Source organism: Choloepus didactylus, chromosome 15 (assembly GCF_015220235.1).
Source record: "Choloepus didactylus isolate mChoDid1 chromosome 15, mChoDid1.pri, whole genome shotgun sequence".
Classification (NCBI taxonomy): domain Eukaryota; kingdom Metazoa; phylum Chordata; class Mammalia; order Pilosa; family Megalonychidae; genus Choloepus; species Choloepus didactylus.
Genome location: NC_051321.1, coordinates 66,799,360 through 66,815,825, shown reverse-complemented (window position 1 = coordinate 66,815,825; position 16,466 = coordinate 66,799,360). Strand labels below are relative to the sequence as shown.

The 16,466-nt window shown below is 45.1% G+C and overlaps 1 protein-coding gene across 1 annotated transcript in view; it reads right to left on the bottom strand.

Annotated features, from left to right (window-relative positions):
* LOC119510506 (core histone macro-H2A.2) overlaps positions 1-16,466 on the bottom strand; it is a 39,835-nt gene that overhangs the window by 9,009 nt on the left and 14,360 nt on the right. The window contains exons 2-6 of the mRNA XM_037804850.1: positions 15,836-16,067; positions 6,365-6,471; positions 4,932-5,129; positions 3,763-3,873; positions 2,294-2,393 (exon numbers count right to left, since the gene is read on the bottom strand). Coding sequence (XP_037660778.1) covers positions 2,294-2,393; positions 3,763-3,873; positions 4,932-5,129; positions 6,365-6,471; positions 15,836-16,007 — 688 coding nt within the window. The 5' untranslated portion in view covers positions 16,008-16,067. The remainder of the gene's footprint in view (positions 1-2,293; positions 2,394-3,762; positions 3,874-4,931; positions 5,130-6,364; positions 6,472-15,835; positions 16,068-16,466) is intronic.

Below are 16,466 nucleotides of genomic sequence, written 5' to 3'. Positions count from 1 at the left end.
CTAGGAAGGGCTTGATAAAATCCAGGACACAGATCCAGGCTGACTCAAAGCCTTGCATTGAACCATTTTGCTGCCCTTCAGCCCATTTATCCTCCCAAATCCCCAAGGTATCGGCCTTAAAATCCCCTCTGTGATCTGAGCTTGAGTTTTAGTTCCAATACTGTTTCTGCTCTATCACTGTGCCATTAAAAAAAAAAATAGTCCATACCCACTCGGGTGGCTGTTGTTAAAAAAACTGGAAAATATACAGGGAGTTGGTGAGGATATGGAGAAATAGGAACCCTTGTACATTGTTGGTAGGAATGTAAAATGGTGCAGCTGCTGTGGAAAACACTTTGGCAGTTCCTTAAAAAGTTAACCACAGAACTGCTATATGGCTTGGCAATTCCACTTGGTATATACCCAAGAGAATTGAAAGCAGAGACTCAAACAGAACTTCTACAGCAATGTTCACAGCAGCATTATTCACAATTGCTACAAAGTGGAAACCCAAGGGTTCATTAACAGATGAGTGCATAAACAAAACGTGGTGTCCATACAATAATATCCATATTATTCATACATGGAAAGGAATGAAGTTCTGATACATGCTACAACATGGATGAAACTTGAAAACATCATGATGAGTGAAATAAGCCAGACACAAAAGGACAACTATTGTATGACTGCACTTGTATGAAATATTTTGAATAAGCAAATTCATAGAGACAGAGAGTAGCATACAGGTTACCGGGGGCCAGAAGGAATGAGAGATGGGGAGCTTTTGCTTAATGGATACAGAGTTTCTGTTGGGAGTGATGAAAAAAATTTGGCGATGGATGTTGGTGATGGCAGCACAATGCTGTGAACATAATTAATGCCTCTGAATTGTACATTTAAAATGGTTAAAATGGCAATTTTTAAAATATATGTTACCACAATAAATTAAAAAACTAGAAATATCTTTATGGTTTTTCTGATGTAAAAATTCAAATATTATAGACACGTATAAAGTAGGAAACTGCGACTTGTTTAGTTTGCAAGAGGCTGACGCTTCAAAACAGGCCACTAGGGGGAGCCTTCTCAGGGGGAGAGTCACCTACAGCTGATAGGGCCTGGGCTGGGACTGAATCTGGTCTTGTGTGCGAGAGAAGCACTGCTCCTCCTTAATGCTGGGTTCTGTCCAGTCTTTCCTGTTTCCCTTTCAGCAAAGCAAGTGGCCTGTGATGCTAAGAGGGAACCGTGAGTGAGCCCAGCTAGTACCACCCCGGGCCTAGCCATGAGCAACTGCCTCAAATCACCTCCCTCAGAGGCAAGCCCTGGACTTGCCTTTTCTTTGCTCACTTTACCCTTTCAGTGGAGAGTTTAGGGCAGCTCTGTCTTATAAAAATGGCCGAGATGGTGGTCACTGAATAAGCCCTTATTTCCAGTGCTGTGACAGCTACCCTCCACACTCCTCCACCTCGCCTAAGAACGCAGCCCACCACTCCTGGAACAGGACCAGACCACGGTAAAACAAATCAGTGCTCACAAGCTTATAGACAGTGCAATGTTCTTCTAGATGTCCATTTCCTTTTTATCAGTGGCGGTCTCAATATTTAAACTTACAATACATGTAGAGCTTTACCCAAAACATGTACAACAATGTTTATAGCACCTCTATTCATTGTAGCCCCAACTGGAAACTACCCAAATGCCATCAATGGTAGGAATGGATCAATAATTGTGGCATATTTATTATTCATACAGTGGAATACCACACACAACAAAGAAAATGAATGAACCACAACTGCACCCAACAATGTGGATGAATTTCACAAACACAACATTGAGAAAAAGAAGCCAGACACAAAAGAGTCTACACTGCCCGATTTCATTTATATAAAACTCAAAACAAGCAAAACCCCTCTATGCTGTTAGGAAATAGACTAGTGGTTATCCTTGGAGGGGACAGTGACCAGAAGGGAGAACAAGGGTGGCTTCTGAGGTGCTTGTAAGGTTCTTTCAGGAGCTAGGTGCTATGTGCACAGCTGTGTTCACTTAGGAAAAAAAATTCTTCAAGCTGAACACTAATGATCTGTGCACATTTCTGTTTTCATGCAATACTTCAATAAGAATTTCAGAAAGGAAATATGCAGAATTAAACAAAACTAGTTCCTCTCTAGTAATGCTGTTCAGTTTCATACAGACCACGAGTTTGACATGCTACCCCAAGCAGTGCAACATCCAGTTAACACTGAGCAGCTTCATCAGGACTGGCCTGAACGTTTGTTTGTCTGCTGTATGGCTGTGCTACCCAATTCTCGTGACTCACCTATATCTTCCTTGAGGTCAATTTCGGCTGTGGTTGGGTGGACAATGCCCTCCACTCTCATGGAGCCAATATGGCTGATGTCACTCTGGGTCAGGGACAGCTGCATTAGGAAGAAAGATGGAAAATATGGGAGACCAAGACCAAATCCCATTGAAAATCTGCAGACATTCCCACACATCCATGAATTCTTGGATTATTCATACTGTCAGCGAAAAGGGGTAGCATATGGAGCAAATGGTCTCAGGTTTCCCAGGTGTTGGGTTTTCAATAGGCTCTCTGGAGCTCAATGGATTTGATTTTCATTTTGAGGTTAGCGGCATGGAACAAATCTGCCTCTTCTTCCAGGGTTGGTTCCTAGCCTGTGTGGCCTTGGTTTTCAGTGATATATCCCCTGAGTAGCAACTGCAAGGGAAGCCCAGGGCTCCCTTTCTCTTCTCCCCTCAATACTCTCCTCCCAGAGCAGCACAGACCTTTTGGGGCCAGGGCTGTGGAGCCAATGACTTTTCTGGAGAAGTGACGGGCTCTGGAACTCCACCCTGCCTATGTCTGGCCGTGTTGCCTTTTGGGGAACAATTCTTGGGGAAAGGCTGCCCTCCGTGCTTGTAGCTGACTCGAATGGAGGGCATTCTCCATCATCTGCTCTATGCTCCCTTAGATAAGTGAGAGAAAGCTTATGGTCATGTGACTACAGACAGCCCTTCCCGCTCTCCCTGGTGATGGATTAGGGGCCCAACTTTTATGCTCTTCTCATGACATGCTCTTCCGAGTTGCTTGAGGACAAGCTTGTGGCCAGAGAGATGACAAACTGACTGTTTCTTTGTGTCTCTTATTTCAGCCCTGGTCGACTTGGGAGATAAATGGTCTGCTCAGTAAACTTTATACTCATGGAAATGAATTATTTGCATGTCTGGCTGGGCTGCTGTTGTGCTGCCCAAGGCTGTTCAAATGTACAGCCCTGTTTTGTTTTCTTTCTGCAGTCTAGAAAGGAGAGCAGACTGAATTATTGGCAAACAATTCATTTCCAACACCAGGGATTTTCAGAAAACATTTATTTCTATTTTCTTTCTTGTATAAATTATAGCGAACCATGTAAGAGAGGCCTTTCAAAGGCAGTTTTGGAAAGTCGGTTATGAATTTTTTTTTCCTTTTGGTGGGCACAGAAATAACTGGGGCATGGGAAATTCCTAGCAAAACCAGTAATGTCATTCATTCCATCTTCTGACCAGAAAGACCCTCTCTGCTTACCTTTGACTGACCAATGTCAGCATGAAAAATTTTCAACACTAAAGAGCTGGTTCACTCTCACAGTGCAGAAACTACCATAGCTGTTTGGTTTAAAAACTAATAACTCATACCACTGTAAAAGGTATATTAGGGGAGCAATGGACGGAGGAGGCATCCTTGCTTGTCAGCAGATTATAAAAGTGCAACGGTGCTTTACAATAGCAAATCACATTTATCGTTATTACCTTCTGGCCTAGGACAAGGCTCTTAGAAGACAGGATGGTGAAGCCGTCCCCTGGCCCATCTTCAGAGGTGGAATTTGAAGTTCCTTCTTTATCGCTGTCCTTTGGTTTGGACTGTTGGTAGAAATCAGGAGGACAGATGGGAAATGATCCAGAAAAGGCCCGAGATGGCTTTATTAAGCTTCTTCTATGAGTGCGACTAACTTGGATGTGATTAGGCATTATGTTCTGCTGTTACTCAATGGAGGCAAGCAAGGGGCAGGCGTATGAGCAAAGAAAAGGGTCCCGCCAAAAAAATGAAGTGTGTTAGAGGGGATCACACATCCCCGCAGTCCTCGCCCAAACCTGGACACGTGTACGTTTTTGCTCTTTTCAGTGCCTGGAGCTCATGACCACAAGCATCAGAACCAAGTGGAGCTGTTCACAGCACACTGCTCCACCTGCCTTCTCCCTGGGATCTTCCTGGGGTACAGTGGCAGGGGAGTGAACCCTTAATCTTTTGTGCTATCATGGAGGTCTGTGGAAAGAAAATTTGATAACCTCTAAAGCAGCACTGTCCAATAGAACTTTCTGCGATCATGGAAATATTCTGTCTGCACTGACCAGTGCTCGTAAGCACCTGAAATGTGGCTGGTGCAACTGAGGTGATGAATTTTTAATTTGATTTAATTGTAATTCAAATGGAAATAGCCACATGTGGTTAGTGGTTACCATACTGGACAGCACATCAGAGTACTACCCCACAAATGGCATCTCTGAGCAGTAGCTACTTAGCAGCTCGAGCCATCCAAAACACCTGAAATCCCACTGGCCGAACTCAAGGGACCACTTATGGGAAAACAGATTTTTTTTTAGTGTGCATCATGGCACTCTGTAGAGAAACGAAAAACAGAGTTCCAGGCCTTCATCTCTTAGGATTTCGGTGGGAGTAATGGAGGAGAGGGAAAAATGGAAACCACCCATGCTTTTGGTTTGGAGACTTCTCTTTGATGATTTGAGCCCCAAAGGCCCTTTCTTATTATTCAACGTACACATTTTTGTCCCTTTCTTCCGGCAATGAGCTGCAAAGAGTCCTCTCCTTCAGATGCTGGCCATGCCCTCCTCTTTTGATCTTTAAGCCTTTCCTCTTTTCTATGGGAGTCCCTGGCTCACAAGATGCAACCTTGGCTCACCTTTTTGGACGTCCTTGGTTTGGCAGCCTTGGATTTCTTTCCCCCCTTCTTGCCCGACGTGGATTTCCTGCCTCTTTTCTCTGGGGGAGGGGAGAGGATTGTTTCAGACTTGCCTCTGGCCCCCCGCTTTTTGGCCAGCAGCTCAGGGTGGATTCTGGGCAGGACGCCTCCACTGGCAATGGTCACTCCTTTTAGCAGCTGGAGAGAGAAAAGGCGTGAGCTCACGTGGCAGCCAGCTTTCTCATTCTGGATTTAATGCAGTTTGAACTGTTGGCACAACACGTCTCAAATCCGGTCTTTGCTTAATGAAGAAGTTATGTAATATACAATTTAAATGGCTTTCCCCTCTTTCACTTGTATAGTGTTTCCCTGTAGGCTTGTGATCTCATACAGAAAGCAAAACAAAACAAAGCAAAATAAAAGGGTTGTAGAGGTTGAAACCAGGGATCTTGCCCAGAGCTTGTGCATTCCAGACAAAATAGAGGATAAAGAGCTTCACATATGGGAAGCACAGCTTGAAACAAAAGTTAAGTTCAAAGGTCAACACAAGGACTTGACCCAGTGAACCCCAGACCACGGGTCTCCACACTCTTTTGATAATGTGTTTCATCAGCAAAATGTTTGACCATGAACCTCCCAATTGTTATACTTTTATTTACTTGTGCATAATCAACATGTACTACTGCACTAATAGATTCTGCACATTCTAAAGCAGTGCTTTAGTGTGATCATGGATCCAAGAACTGCAAGTTACCTGACTATGACAAGAGATGTGCAGAAATGGAGAGTAAGAGTCTAGAAACTTTTATAGAAAAATGAAGCCATCCTGTATCCATTGGATCTAACAACAAAAAATCAGTGCTTGCATTTTGTCTAGCTTTATTTAATTTCATTTTCTAGCAATTAATTTTTATTGCATTTTTTGAAATGATAAGTCCACAGTGGATTGGAAATAAGAAGAACTGATTTTTTATCACTGACAGTTTGAGAAGAATGAGATTAGAAAATAAATAAAAATTCTGATAGTACCTAACCGCCACTTTGCATATCCTTGGAAGGGCATTCACTCCACTTCACAGCCAGTTCTAATCTATAAAGGATTCCCCTGCTTTCATCAGAATAATCCATCAACAAACAAAGTGTGGGGAAAGGAGTTATGAAGAGAATAACATTTGTGTGAGGAGGCTTCCCCAGCGACACATGGAGCTTGCCTTTAAAAAGGAAAAGAAGGTCCGGCAAGTCCCAGAATATGTAATGGGCTCCATACCACAGAATTTTACTCTGAATCTGAATGACATAACTTGCAGGATTTGTTCTTCTCTTATCTGGTCTGAATTTTTGGAGAATAAGTAGGAGTGGGGACTGTAGCAGGAAGGCCTCGTGGCTTGTTTGGCAATCCAGCTCTGTGGCTAGCCTCAGTGCTGCAGGCATACCTGGTTGAGCTCCTCGTCATTGGCAACTGCCAGCAGGATGTGTCTCGGAGCTATCCGGGCCTTCTTGTTGTCCCTCGCGGCATTCCCAGCCAATTCTAGAATTTCCGCTGAAATGACAAGAGGACATTAATGGCAATCACAAAATGAGGTCTAAGCTTTCTAAAGCTTTTCTTTAGAAATGGCCTTCATGGTTGATCACAATTACTCTCATTTGTGAATTTTTATGCTTGGGCCTGGAAAGAAACCCAGAAAGCTGAAAAGAACTCAGGTCACACACAAGTAACATAGTTTAGCAAGATATGAAATATGATCCTGTGGCAAAGTCTTCAAGTTGCCCCTCAACATTTATTCTCCCTCTTCTTCCTTAGTCTAAAGACCCCTGGTTTTCTGCTGAGCCCATAGCCACAGGAACAAAGACTACATTTCCCAACTCCTGTGTTGATAATTGTGGCATGTGCTAGGTTCCAGCTAATGAAAGATAAGCAGTTGTGTTGTGTGGTACTTCTGGGAAGTGTCCTTCAATGAGGGAGCTGTGTTTTTCTTCCCTTTCTACTGGTGGACCAAGGATATGATGGCTGGAATTTGAGCAGCCACCTGTGACCAAGAGGAAGAAGCCATGAGGCGTGGATAGTGAAGCAATAAGATAGAAAGAGAGTGAGTCTCTCATGGAGCCTTCTTAACCAGTCTAGACTGTCTTCTCTTGACATCTTTTGCATGAGAGAGATAAATTCTCTTGTTTTAGTCACTGTCAGGTTAATCTTGACCAATACAGGAGCCTAACAGAGGACCTGAATTTCTTTCAGTCTGTAGAGAACAGAACAGTGGTGTACAGGTATAGTAAAGTCTGTCTTTGCTACCTATTGGGACCCACTTCAAAATCTCCTTTTCCCCTTTGCTCCCTCCCCACCTCACAGCCCCAGGTCCCTCCTGTCCCAAAGGAAGGTAGATGGGAAGAACTGGCTTATACTGTAGGATGAAGAAATGCTTAATCCAAAAAGTGAACTCAGAATGGGGATTCCCTGGATGCCCGGGGGTCAGCCATGTATCTTCAGGACCTAAGCATGGCTCTGACTTCAACAAACATGACATTTGGTACATGTGAGAAAACTGATAAAAAGGAATTTCCTTAAAACTATTTTGCATGCTACCAAAAAATTTGGATCAACATTAAAATAAAAAACTCTAGCTGCAGAGTTGGTTTATATGATCCATATGCCTCTTCCCTTCCTCCTCTGTCTTACTTTTTTTTCTTCCTCAATTTTTGAACGACATTCTGTTAAATCAAATTTGGCTGCCTTCAAAAGTATGAATGAGCCTTAAAAAAATTCCTTCCCGTAGAAAGCTAGAGTCAAAATGCCAATGAGTTGTCTTACCCATAATGCAGGAAAAAAATGTGTGTACACATACGTGTGTATGAGTGTGCTGTGTGTAAATTTATGTGTGTTTGTCGGAGGCGACCTGTGGGTACAATGGCATAGACACTCAGCCCTGAAATTAACAGGCAATCCTGATGAATCTTTCCAATCAACCTAATCCCAAATAAAATAGCACATGAAATTGCTGTCATTCATAAAAAGCTACGGTGATAATAAAAACTTGGCATAAGTATGACATATTAACTAAGCAAATGTGATTAACAAAAATTAGAATAAAATAAACACTGGATTTAAATATTTATATGGCATTTCCATAATGAAATGTGCTAAATCACTGCAAATTCATTCTCATAATATCTTTTCCAGGTTATTAAGCCATGAATATTGTGTTTGAATCTTAGCAACAAAAAAAAAGGGAGTTTCACTGTTATTACCAGCGAGTCCTTTACACAGTGGCTATATTTTCTGAATCAAAGAGTAGGGCCCTGTAATTTGAGAAGTCTGAGCGTGGTTGTTGGGACAATGGGAGAGTATTTAAAATGAATGGTGATCCGGTTCCTCCACTCAGGGCTCCTGCCCAACCCTTTTTCTTAAAAAGGGTAACCATCAAAAAGAAAGAAAAATGTATTTATAAGCTTTCACAGATAGGTTTGCTTTATGATTCTAGGTTAACATATACACCTCCCCGTTATGGACAATGAAGAAGTTTCCTTCACCTGTGCATCTCTAGGAAATTGTCATTGTCAGGCCCCATACCTGGGAGCAAGGAGCCCTCTACTTACCCCTTTTCCTAGAGGGGGAGGGGGCAGGAGGGGCTGGGTGGGAGCCTCCCCATTTGAAGCTTCTGAGCAGGAGAAAGCAAATGGAATTTGGCATCTTGCACCCTCCCTTCCCTGCCTTCTGCCACATGCACTGAGAGGAAGAATTTAACGCATCCTCCCTAATTCACCAGATTTCCTCGGACAATTTCACTCAGACAGCCTGAGTGGCAGGGCTAAAGGGAGGCATTACATGCTTGGGGTCTTCAGACCATCCTGAGGCAGCTCAGTTGCTTTCAGCCGGAGAGACAGATGCACAGACATTAGATTCACAAAGAAAAGCGGCTGGAATGCTCTGCAACTGAGGCAGGGACTAAATCAGTGATTCAGCAAGCAGCACAGTGCATGGCACCCCGGCCAGGCCTGGTGAGTGTGTGTCTGTCCTCTTGAACTACCCCTTCTGAAATAATTTAAAAGAAAGAAAACCTTAACTACCTGCTCTAATGCAAAAGCAGAGGTGGAATTGTTTTTTCTTGAAAAGCTTAATATTACGCAGAAAACCTAGACCAAGTTCTTTTCTCTGTTGGATTTTTATTCTGAATGTCCCTTGAGACAGAGACTTTGCCATTTAAGAGTTTGAAATAACTTTAATCATTATTAATGTTTTCAAATGTTATTATGACCAACATATTCACGTGAACTAAAAGTCTGCAATGTTTTTGACTTCATTGCTCTTGGGGACAAAAGCATCCTTATGTTGACAACCAATAGGAAAAGTGGATTTACATAGCACAAATCTGTTTTACTGCAGTTTGCAGGAAGATCTTTATTCTGTTAAATGGTAAAGAAGTCTATAGCAAACTCCTCACTTCTTGGAAGTCGCACTTCCAGCCAGCATAGTAACCTTGTAGAACACAGCTGAGTATCTGGTAGTAAAGAGAATTTCTTTAGCCAAAAAGGATGTTGTGAAGTTCATGTGCATTGTTTTGGAATAGCCTATCATCACGATTTGTACACAATTTAAACCAACACTGGATATTCCAGCCCATGACACATGGGAAATAGATTACATGGGAAATACATAGATATATTTAATATGTAAATATTATATCTATATATTGCAGGATTGGGGCAGAGGTATGGAGTGGCCACTCTCGCAAGACTCTGTCTCCTCTGGCTCTTCTTTCTTTGTCCACTGGTGCCCTGGGGCTCTGTCCATCCCTCTGCTCTGCTTGGTCTCTGCAGTCTTCTGGGGCAATCCTACCAAATTCACGGCTCCAGCTTCCACCCATCTACCCACTTGCCCGTCTACCAAATCTGTACCTCCATCGCTGCCGTGGTTGGCACTTACAGCTTCACCTGGGGATTCCACAGGTAACACAACCAAAATCAGAGCTTTTACCAAACCTGCTCCTCCCATGCCCCTTGGGACTGGCAGCTCCATCACACACTGTTTCTACCAGGGACCTGGGAGTCATCCCTCCCCTTCCCCCTCCTCCCATCTCCCTCCTCCCAGTCACATGTGGGCCCACTCATCAATCTCACACACCTTTGCCCCTCTCTTCTAGGTTTGTTGAGTTAAGGCTCAAAAATCTTTCAGCCCAGATAATTGCAGTGGCCATCTAGGAAGTCTCCCCACCCCTAGTATTGTCCTCCAGATCCCTGCCAGTGAGGCCACTGGACTGTGGGGGCCTCTGTGCAATTTAGAAAAGACAAGTCACTTGATTTTATTTGAACAAGACCCTTTAGTGCCATATGCTGGACAGTCTCATAATAAATATATAACTCTTTGAAGTCTAGGATGTGAATGACAGATACCTCCTTAAATATGTGTCTTTGTGCAGTGTATGACCTGCACAACTACGGCGTGATATTTTCATAACACAAATCTAATAAATCAATATTGTTAGATAAGAAAATGCTTGCTATTAGATGGATAGACTCAATTACCTGGAAATGATGTATAAATGATGGATTCTATGTTACATAGTAATTTCATGAGGTGCCTGTTTTCAACCAATTTTAAGTCCTATTTGTCCTGTCGATTAAAAATATACTACAGCACATTTTCTCACCATAAAAATGATTATTAAGTAATTCATTCTCAATATCTTACATTTCTGGTATATCTATTGTTGATAAATACTAAGTATTTCTTTCTGGAATTTGGCGCTTGTTTTTTCAATTTTTCCTCTCATCCATCAGAGAAGTAAATTGGGCCAACATGATCACAATTCTATATATTAAGAAACTGGAGTATGAATGTGATGACCATTCTGGGAGAGCTGAGCACAGCTAAGGCTGACGGAACACTCTGGACTACCCGTTCAGCATGCTTTCTTTGCCGGATTTTATAGCCTCCCCAATAAGTTGGGATTAGAAACACTGTACCTGGTGCCAGCATGTGTGGACTTGGGGCCAGCCAGCCTGGAAACTGGCCAAGGCAGACCACCACCGCTCACCCAGAGCTGCTGAAAATTTGTGCAACTCCTTTTTTGACTGAGTGACCCTCCACTCTTCTGTCGCTGGCCATTCCCTTTCTGGGGGCAGTGAGTGGCAGAGAGGACCTTTTAGAGACCAGAGAGATGAATCTGCGAGGGGTGGCAAACGGGTTAGAGGAAACCCATAGATCATGGCCTGGCTGACACCCAGGACGCCAGCACAAGAAACTCCTCATGCAGGGTGAAGAGCACTGTCTGTGCTGAGATCTGGGAGGAGGTTGAGCCGAACACTGCAATTTTAGAGTTTTGCTACGAGGGTCAGTTAGGAAAGGCTGTGTGGGTTATGCTCTGCACCCAGGAGAGGATGTCCCCACAGGAGGCCACTGCGGTGCACCCATCTGCTGCCAGCCGCCCCTCCCCTCTGGGACCCCGAGGAGGCTCCTCCCTCTCTCCAGCCGGAACCTCCAGCAGGCACCGGAGTCCGCAGGAACCCGCTTCCCGACGAGCTCCCATCTCCTGTATCTCCACCCGCTTCCCGACGAGCTCCCATCTCCTGTATCTCCACCCGCTTCCCGAGGAGCTCCCATCTCCTGTATCTCCGGCTCCTCTCCCACCTGCAGGGGTGCCGTGCCTTGCTGGTGCTAGGGACCCCGCTGGCTGTCTGTGAGGCTCACGGACCCCTTCGCAGAAGGTTTTAAAATGCATAACATAAAATACATACGACAACATTATGCTAAATGAAAAAAGAGAGACACAAAAGGCCACATATTGTATGGTTCCCTTCATATGAAATCTCCAGAAAAGGCAAATCCATAGAGACAGAAACTAAATTAGTGGTTGCCAGGGGCTGGGAGGAGAGGGGGAATGGGGAGCGACAGCTAATGGGCTTTGGGTTTTTTTTTTTTAGGGTGATGAAAATGTTCTAGAATCTGATAGTGGTGATGGTTGCACAACTGTGAATACACTAAAATCCTATGAATTGTACACTTTAAAGGGGCGAATTTTATGGTATATGAATTATATCTCAATAAAAAATACATACAATGAGAAAGAAGACCAATTACAGTGAAATCTTGTTTTCAAAATACTAAAAATATCTGGAATATAATAATCTATGTGCTTCTTTATTAACACATAAAGTATTGTGGTGGCAGGTCTAATAACAACTTTGATTTTGAAGTAATAAGTGTAAATGATATTTCCAGGTAGCTGTAACAATGGTGATATAATAAGAAAATCCTGGTGATTTCAGGTCTGCCTGAATCCAGCTGTCCCATCCACTGCTCTCCTGGACATCAGGAGACACCCTAAATTTAGCCCAAACCGAGCCCCTTGGCCTCCATCCTGTTTCTCCTTCAGCTACAGGCATCACTCTTCACCCACCAGCCACTTTCCTCTCAGCAAACCACTCCCCACCGAAAGCCTGAATGATCCTCCCCAAATGCCACCTCCTCCCTCCTGTGCCTTCCCCTTTCACGTGTGTGTGTGTAACTGTGCAACTTCATCATGTCCTTCAAGGACCTGCATGATCCAGCCCCTGCCTACCCCACCCGCGGCATCATCTCTCAGCCCCCTCCTGCTTCCCAGCTACGCTCCAGGCAGGTGAACTTTGCAGTTCCCGGACACGGCCACATTTCCTCCAAACGTTGGGTCTTCGCTTCGTTCTTCCCTATTGGGACATCTCCCGCAGCTCAACCTCCGACCTGCATCTAGCTAACTCCTACTGTTCTCAACCCTAGCTGCACATCAGAATCACCCAGGGAGCTTTTAAAATTCCTAATGCCCAGACCACACCCGAGACTATTTATATGGGAGACTATTTATATGGGAAACTCGGGGTGGGACTCAGGCATTGGAATTTTTAATGAGTACACTTGAAAAGTACCATGAGGATGTGGTTTAGGTCTTAACACCCTTGCTTTATATTAGGTACCCCTGCCCTCCAATAGCTCCTCCTACATCCCTGACCAATGTGCATCTCATCGTATTGGTTGTCCTGCCCGTTAGACTGGATGCCCAGGGAAGGCAGGACCAGCTCTGCCTGTTTTCTGCTGTAACCTCAAGATCTGACCCAAGGGGGCACCCAGTCAGTATTTGTTTCATGAATGTTGAAAGACATTTCAAGGGGACAAAATTGAAAGAACAAACTGACACCCCTCCCCTTAAATTAACACCCCCCCTTCACATACAGCAGCCTGTAATTCCACTAATAATGATTCATACCTTTGGCTTTAAATCCCTTGTCCAATTAAAATGCAAATGTAGCCTGAAAAGACAAACACTTTCAGGGCATTAGTCTTTTAACCTTTGCCCTGAATGAGCTTATAGCTCTTAATAGAGAGGAGGGGCGAAGGATTACCCTTAACTGGGTGCATCCTATGCATTTACATCCCAGCCCCTTTAATGGAGTTAAACACTGGAAACACCAGAGGCTCAGAGGTTAAGCAGTAATTAGCCCAGGGTAGCAGAGCTGGTAAATTGATAAACCCAGATTAGAATGGACACCTAAGCCAGCGTTCTCTCAACTCCAGCCTGAGGGTGGGGGAAGAAAGCACGAAAAGGAGAGGAGGGACACAGACAAGGCTGGCTGTGCCTCAGAAGACCAGATGTCACCTTCTCTATTTGGCCCAGAGCAGGGACGATGCAGGACGCCGGGAGCGACCCCACGGGGAAGGAGCACGGTTGGCAACATCACTGTCCCCCAGTCACCTGCCTCTCACCTGCCTGTCATCACGGCAATACCTCCCCACCCCTCTCCACCTCCTCTGGTTGCAGCAGCCAGGGACAGACCACTTGGGTCTCTGCTGTAAACCCTCAAGAGCTCCCAGCCTATGAGGTTCTACGTGACCCCTCTGATCTCCCCCGACCCTGGACCTCACCCCAGCTCTCCGGCCTTCTGCCTGTTCTCCCAACACTCCACACACGCTCCCCGCTAAGGTTCCTCCTGCCTGGGACACCATCCTCCAGACACCCACATGCCTCTCCCAGGCCTCCTCCTCCGTGGAGCCTTCCCAGACCACTCCTTTTACAGTTATCACCCCCACTCCCTTCCTGGAACACCATGTCTCCCTCCCCTGCTTTATTCGCCTCTCTAGCGCTTACATACATGGTTACTTATTGTTGACTGTTTCCTCCAGAATGTATTTTGCTCCAGGGCTGGGACTCTTGTCTGTCTTGGTCTCTGCTGTAGCCCCAGCATCTAAAACAACACCTGGCATATAGTAGGTGCCCAATAAGTGTTTGTTGAATGAATGAAAGAAGGAAGGTGCTTTTGAATTATAAGGTTATGAGAAACCAATTTGAGAAATAGGATGGAGCTTCTACTTTGGGCGGAACATTGTAAATCTTTAAAAAGAGGTGCTGGCTCAAACCCAGCATGTGATGTTCAGGCTGGTGGTAGGAGAGCCTTTTTTTGTGATTCTTTAGTACCCATTGCCATGGGGCTTGGTGGCTCCACTCCTAGAGAAATTAAAAATCACATAAATGGACCCATTCTCCTACCAGGGAACGCTCTGAGTACTTGCTGGGTACACTGATATATAGATGCTCAACAAAACATTTGTTAAATGGGTGAGTAGGGAAAAGTTGTAGGCTTTTTCATCTAACATCTGAATTAAAAGGTAACAGAGACTCCATCAATTAAAAAAACCAAATTTCGTTCTGTTGATCAGTCATTTAGACTTTTCCCAAGTGGAGGCACAGGAAATACTTAATTATTTTGATTATATGAATATTAGGGGCAGTGTAGGGCAACAAAAAGTGCACGGGCTTAGGGTCAGAGAGCCTTGGTGAATCCCAGCTCCCCGTTTCACGCTGAGGGATCTTTGGGTACTAAGTGTCTTGCAGTGTCAGTAGATGATACTGACCAAGAAGGCAGGACAGCACCTAGCGTCTCTTAGAAGGGGAGGAGATTGCTGGAGGCAGAAACAGGCTGGAAGCCAGCTCAGCACTGGTGCCTCAGCAGGCTGGGGAGGGCCCCACTACCCTCCCCGGGGCGGGGACCAGCCCCCATCACGCCCCCAGGGGACTTCACGCTGCTTCCCAGGGATAGAAAGTTTGGGGACGCTTGCCATTAAAACCTGGCTGACTTCCAAAGGGATTTAATCTTTATGTCTGGGGAATTTGTTAATCTTGGGCAAAGTCACAGACTGTCACTCATGGCTAAAATGACCCCATAAGGAGCTAGTCACACATTTATATATATATATTTTACAAAACATCTTTGATATTGTGCAGTTTGGTTTCTGTATAGCATAAGAGAACAACAAAAATGCTAAATAGAAAGTTACCCAACTATATAAAGAACACACACAGTAAAAATCCCACCTTTTAGTAAAAAAATAATTTTTTTTTTACATAGGGAATTTTTTTCCTATGTACCCATTGTACACAGAGAACAACCACTGAGGGGGGGGCAAAATCCAACCATACTGGCTCTATGGAAACCCATCCCTGTGCTTACCTGATGATGTTTCAGGTAAACATTATGGACATTGAGTCCTAGTTTAAATGCACCAGGAAAACTGTTTAATGAGGAATTTGAAAGTTAAGACACTCTTTTACAAAATGAATAGCAACCCCCCAGTTTCTCCTCTGTGGGAAACAGGATTTTTGCATATTGCATTTGCTTAAAGTAAGACACCGTAGGGGGCTGGTCTAGAGAAAATCACTTTCTTGCGGTTGCCCTGCCTTCCATTTGATCTTCTGTCCTTATCTCCCTGAAAGCCTGCAGAAACTGATTTTAGCCAAGCTGGCAACTCCAAACCCTGCCACCGCTCACAGCAGCCTTGAGCGAGTCCTGGGTGACTCCAAGCACCCCTTCCCGCCCCTGTGAGCGGGCAGAGGGGAGGGCGGGCATCTGGGAGTGGGGTTTCCTCCTCTGGGTGCTCACCTTACCTGCCAGGTACTCTATAACAGCCGCCATGTAGACTGGGGCGCCCACGCTGATCCGGTACTTGAACGTCCCCTTCTTCAGGTAGCGCATCAGCCTGCCCACCGGGAAGATGACGCCGGCCCTGGCTGACCGGGACAGCTTGGACATTTTCTTCTTCCCACTTCGGCCCGACATCTTGCCTCGGTTTCCCTCTCAGCTTGCTGACCCAGTGGCTTCCCCGGCACCAACAGAATGCTGGAAAGGAAAGAAGGCAGGGTTGAGGGCAGCGGTGGACACACATCTTGGGGATAGTGGTGTGGCCCCAGGGCACCCCCGTGACACGCCTGATGGCCACGTGGAGGTGACTGAGACCTGGCTGCTGCCCCAGGGTGCTGCAGGCAGGGAGCTGGGCGAGGGGTCTTTGCAGGGCATCTGCAGGCCCACTTACAAACAGCTGCCCATGCCCCAGTCAAGCCAGCCCGACCTTAGTGGGGAGCCACAGATAACGGTCACTGGAGAAGGCATCATGGCCCCTGTGGTGGGGTGGATAATGGCCCCCAAGCTGCCCACCCCCTAATCCTCAGAACCTCTGAAGGTCTCATGGCAAGATGTGATTAAGGATCCTGTCATGGGGAGAGTATTGTGGTTTATCCG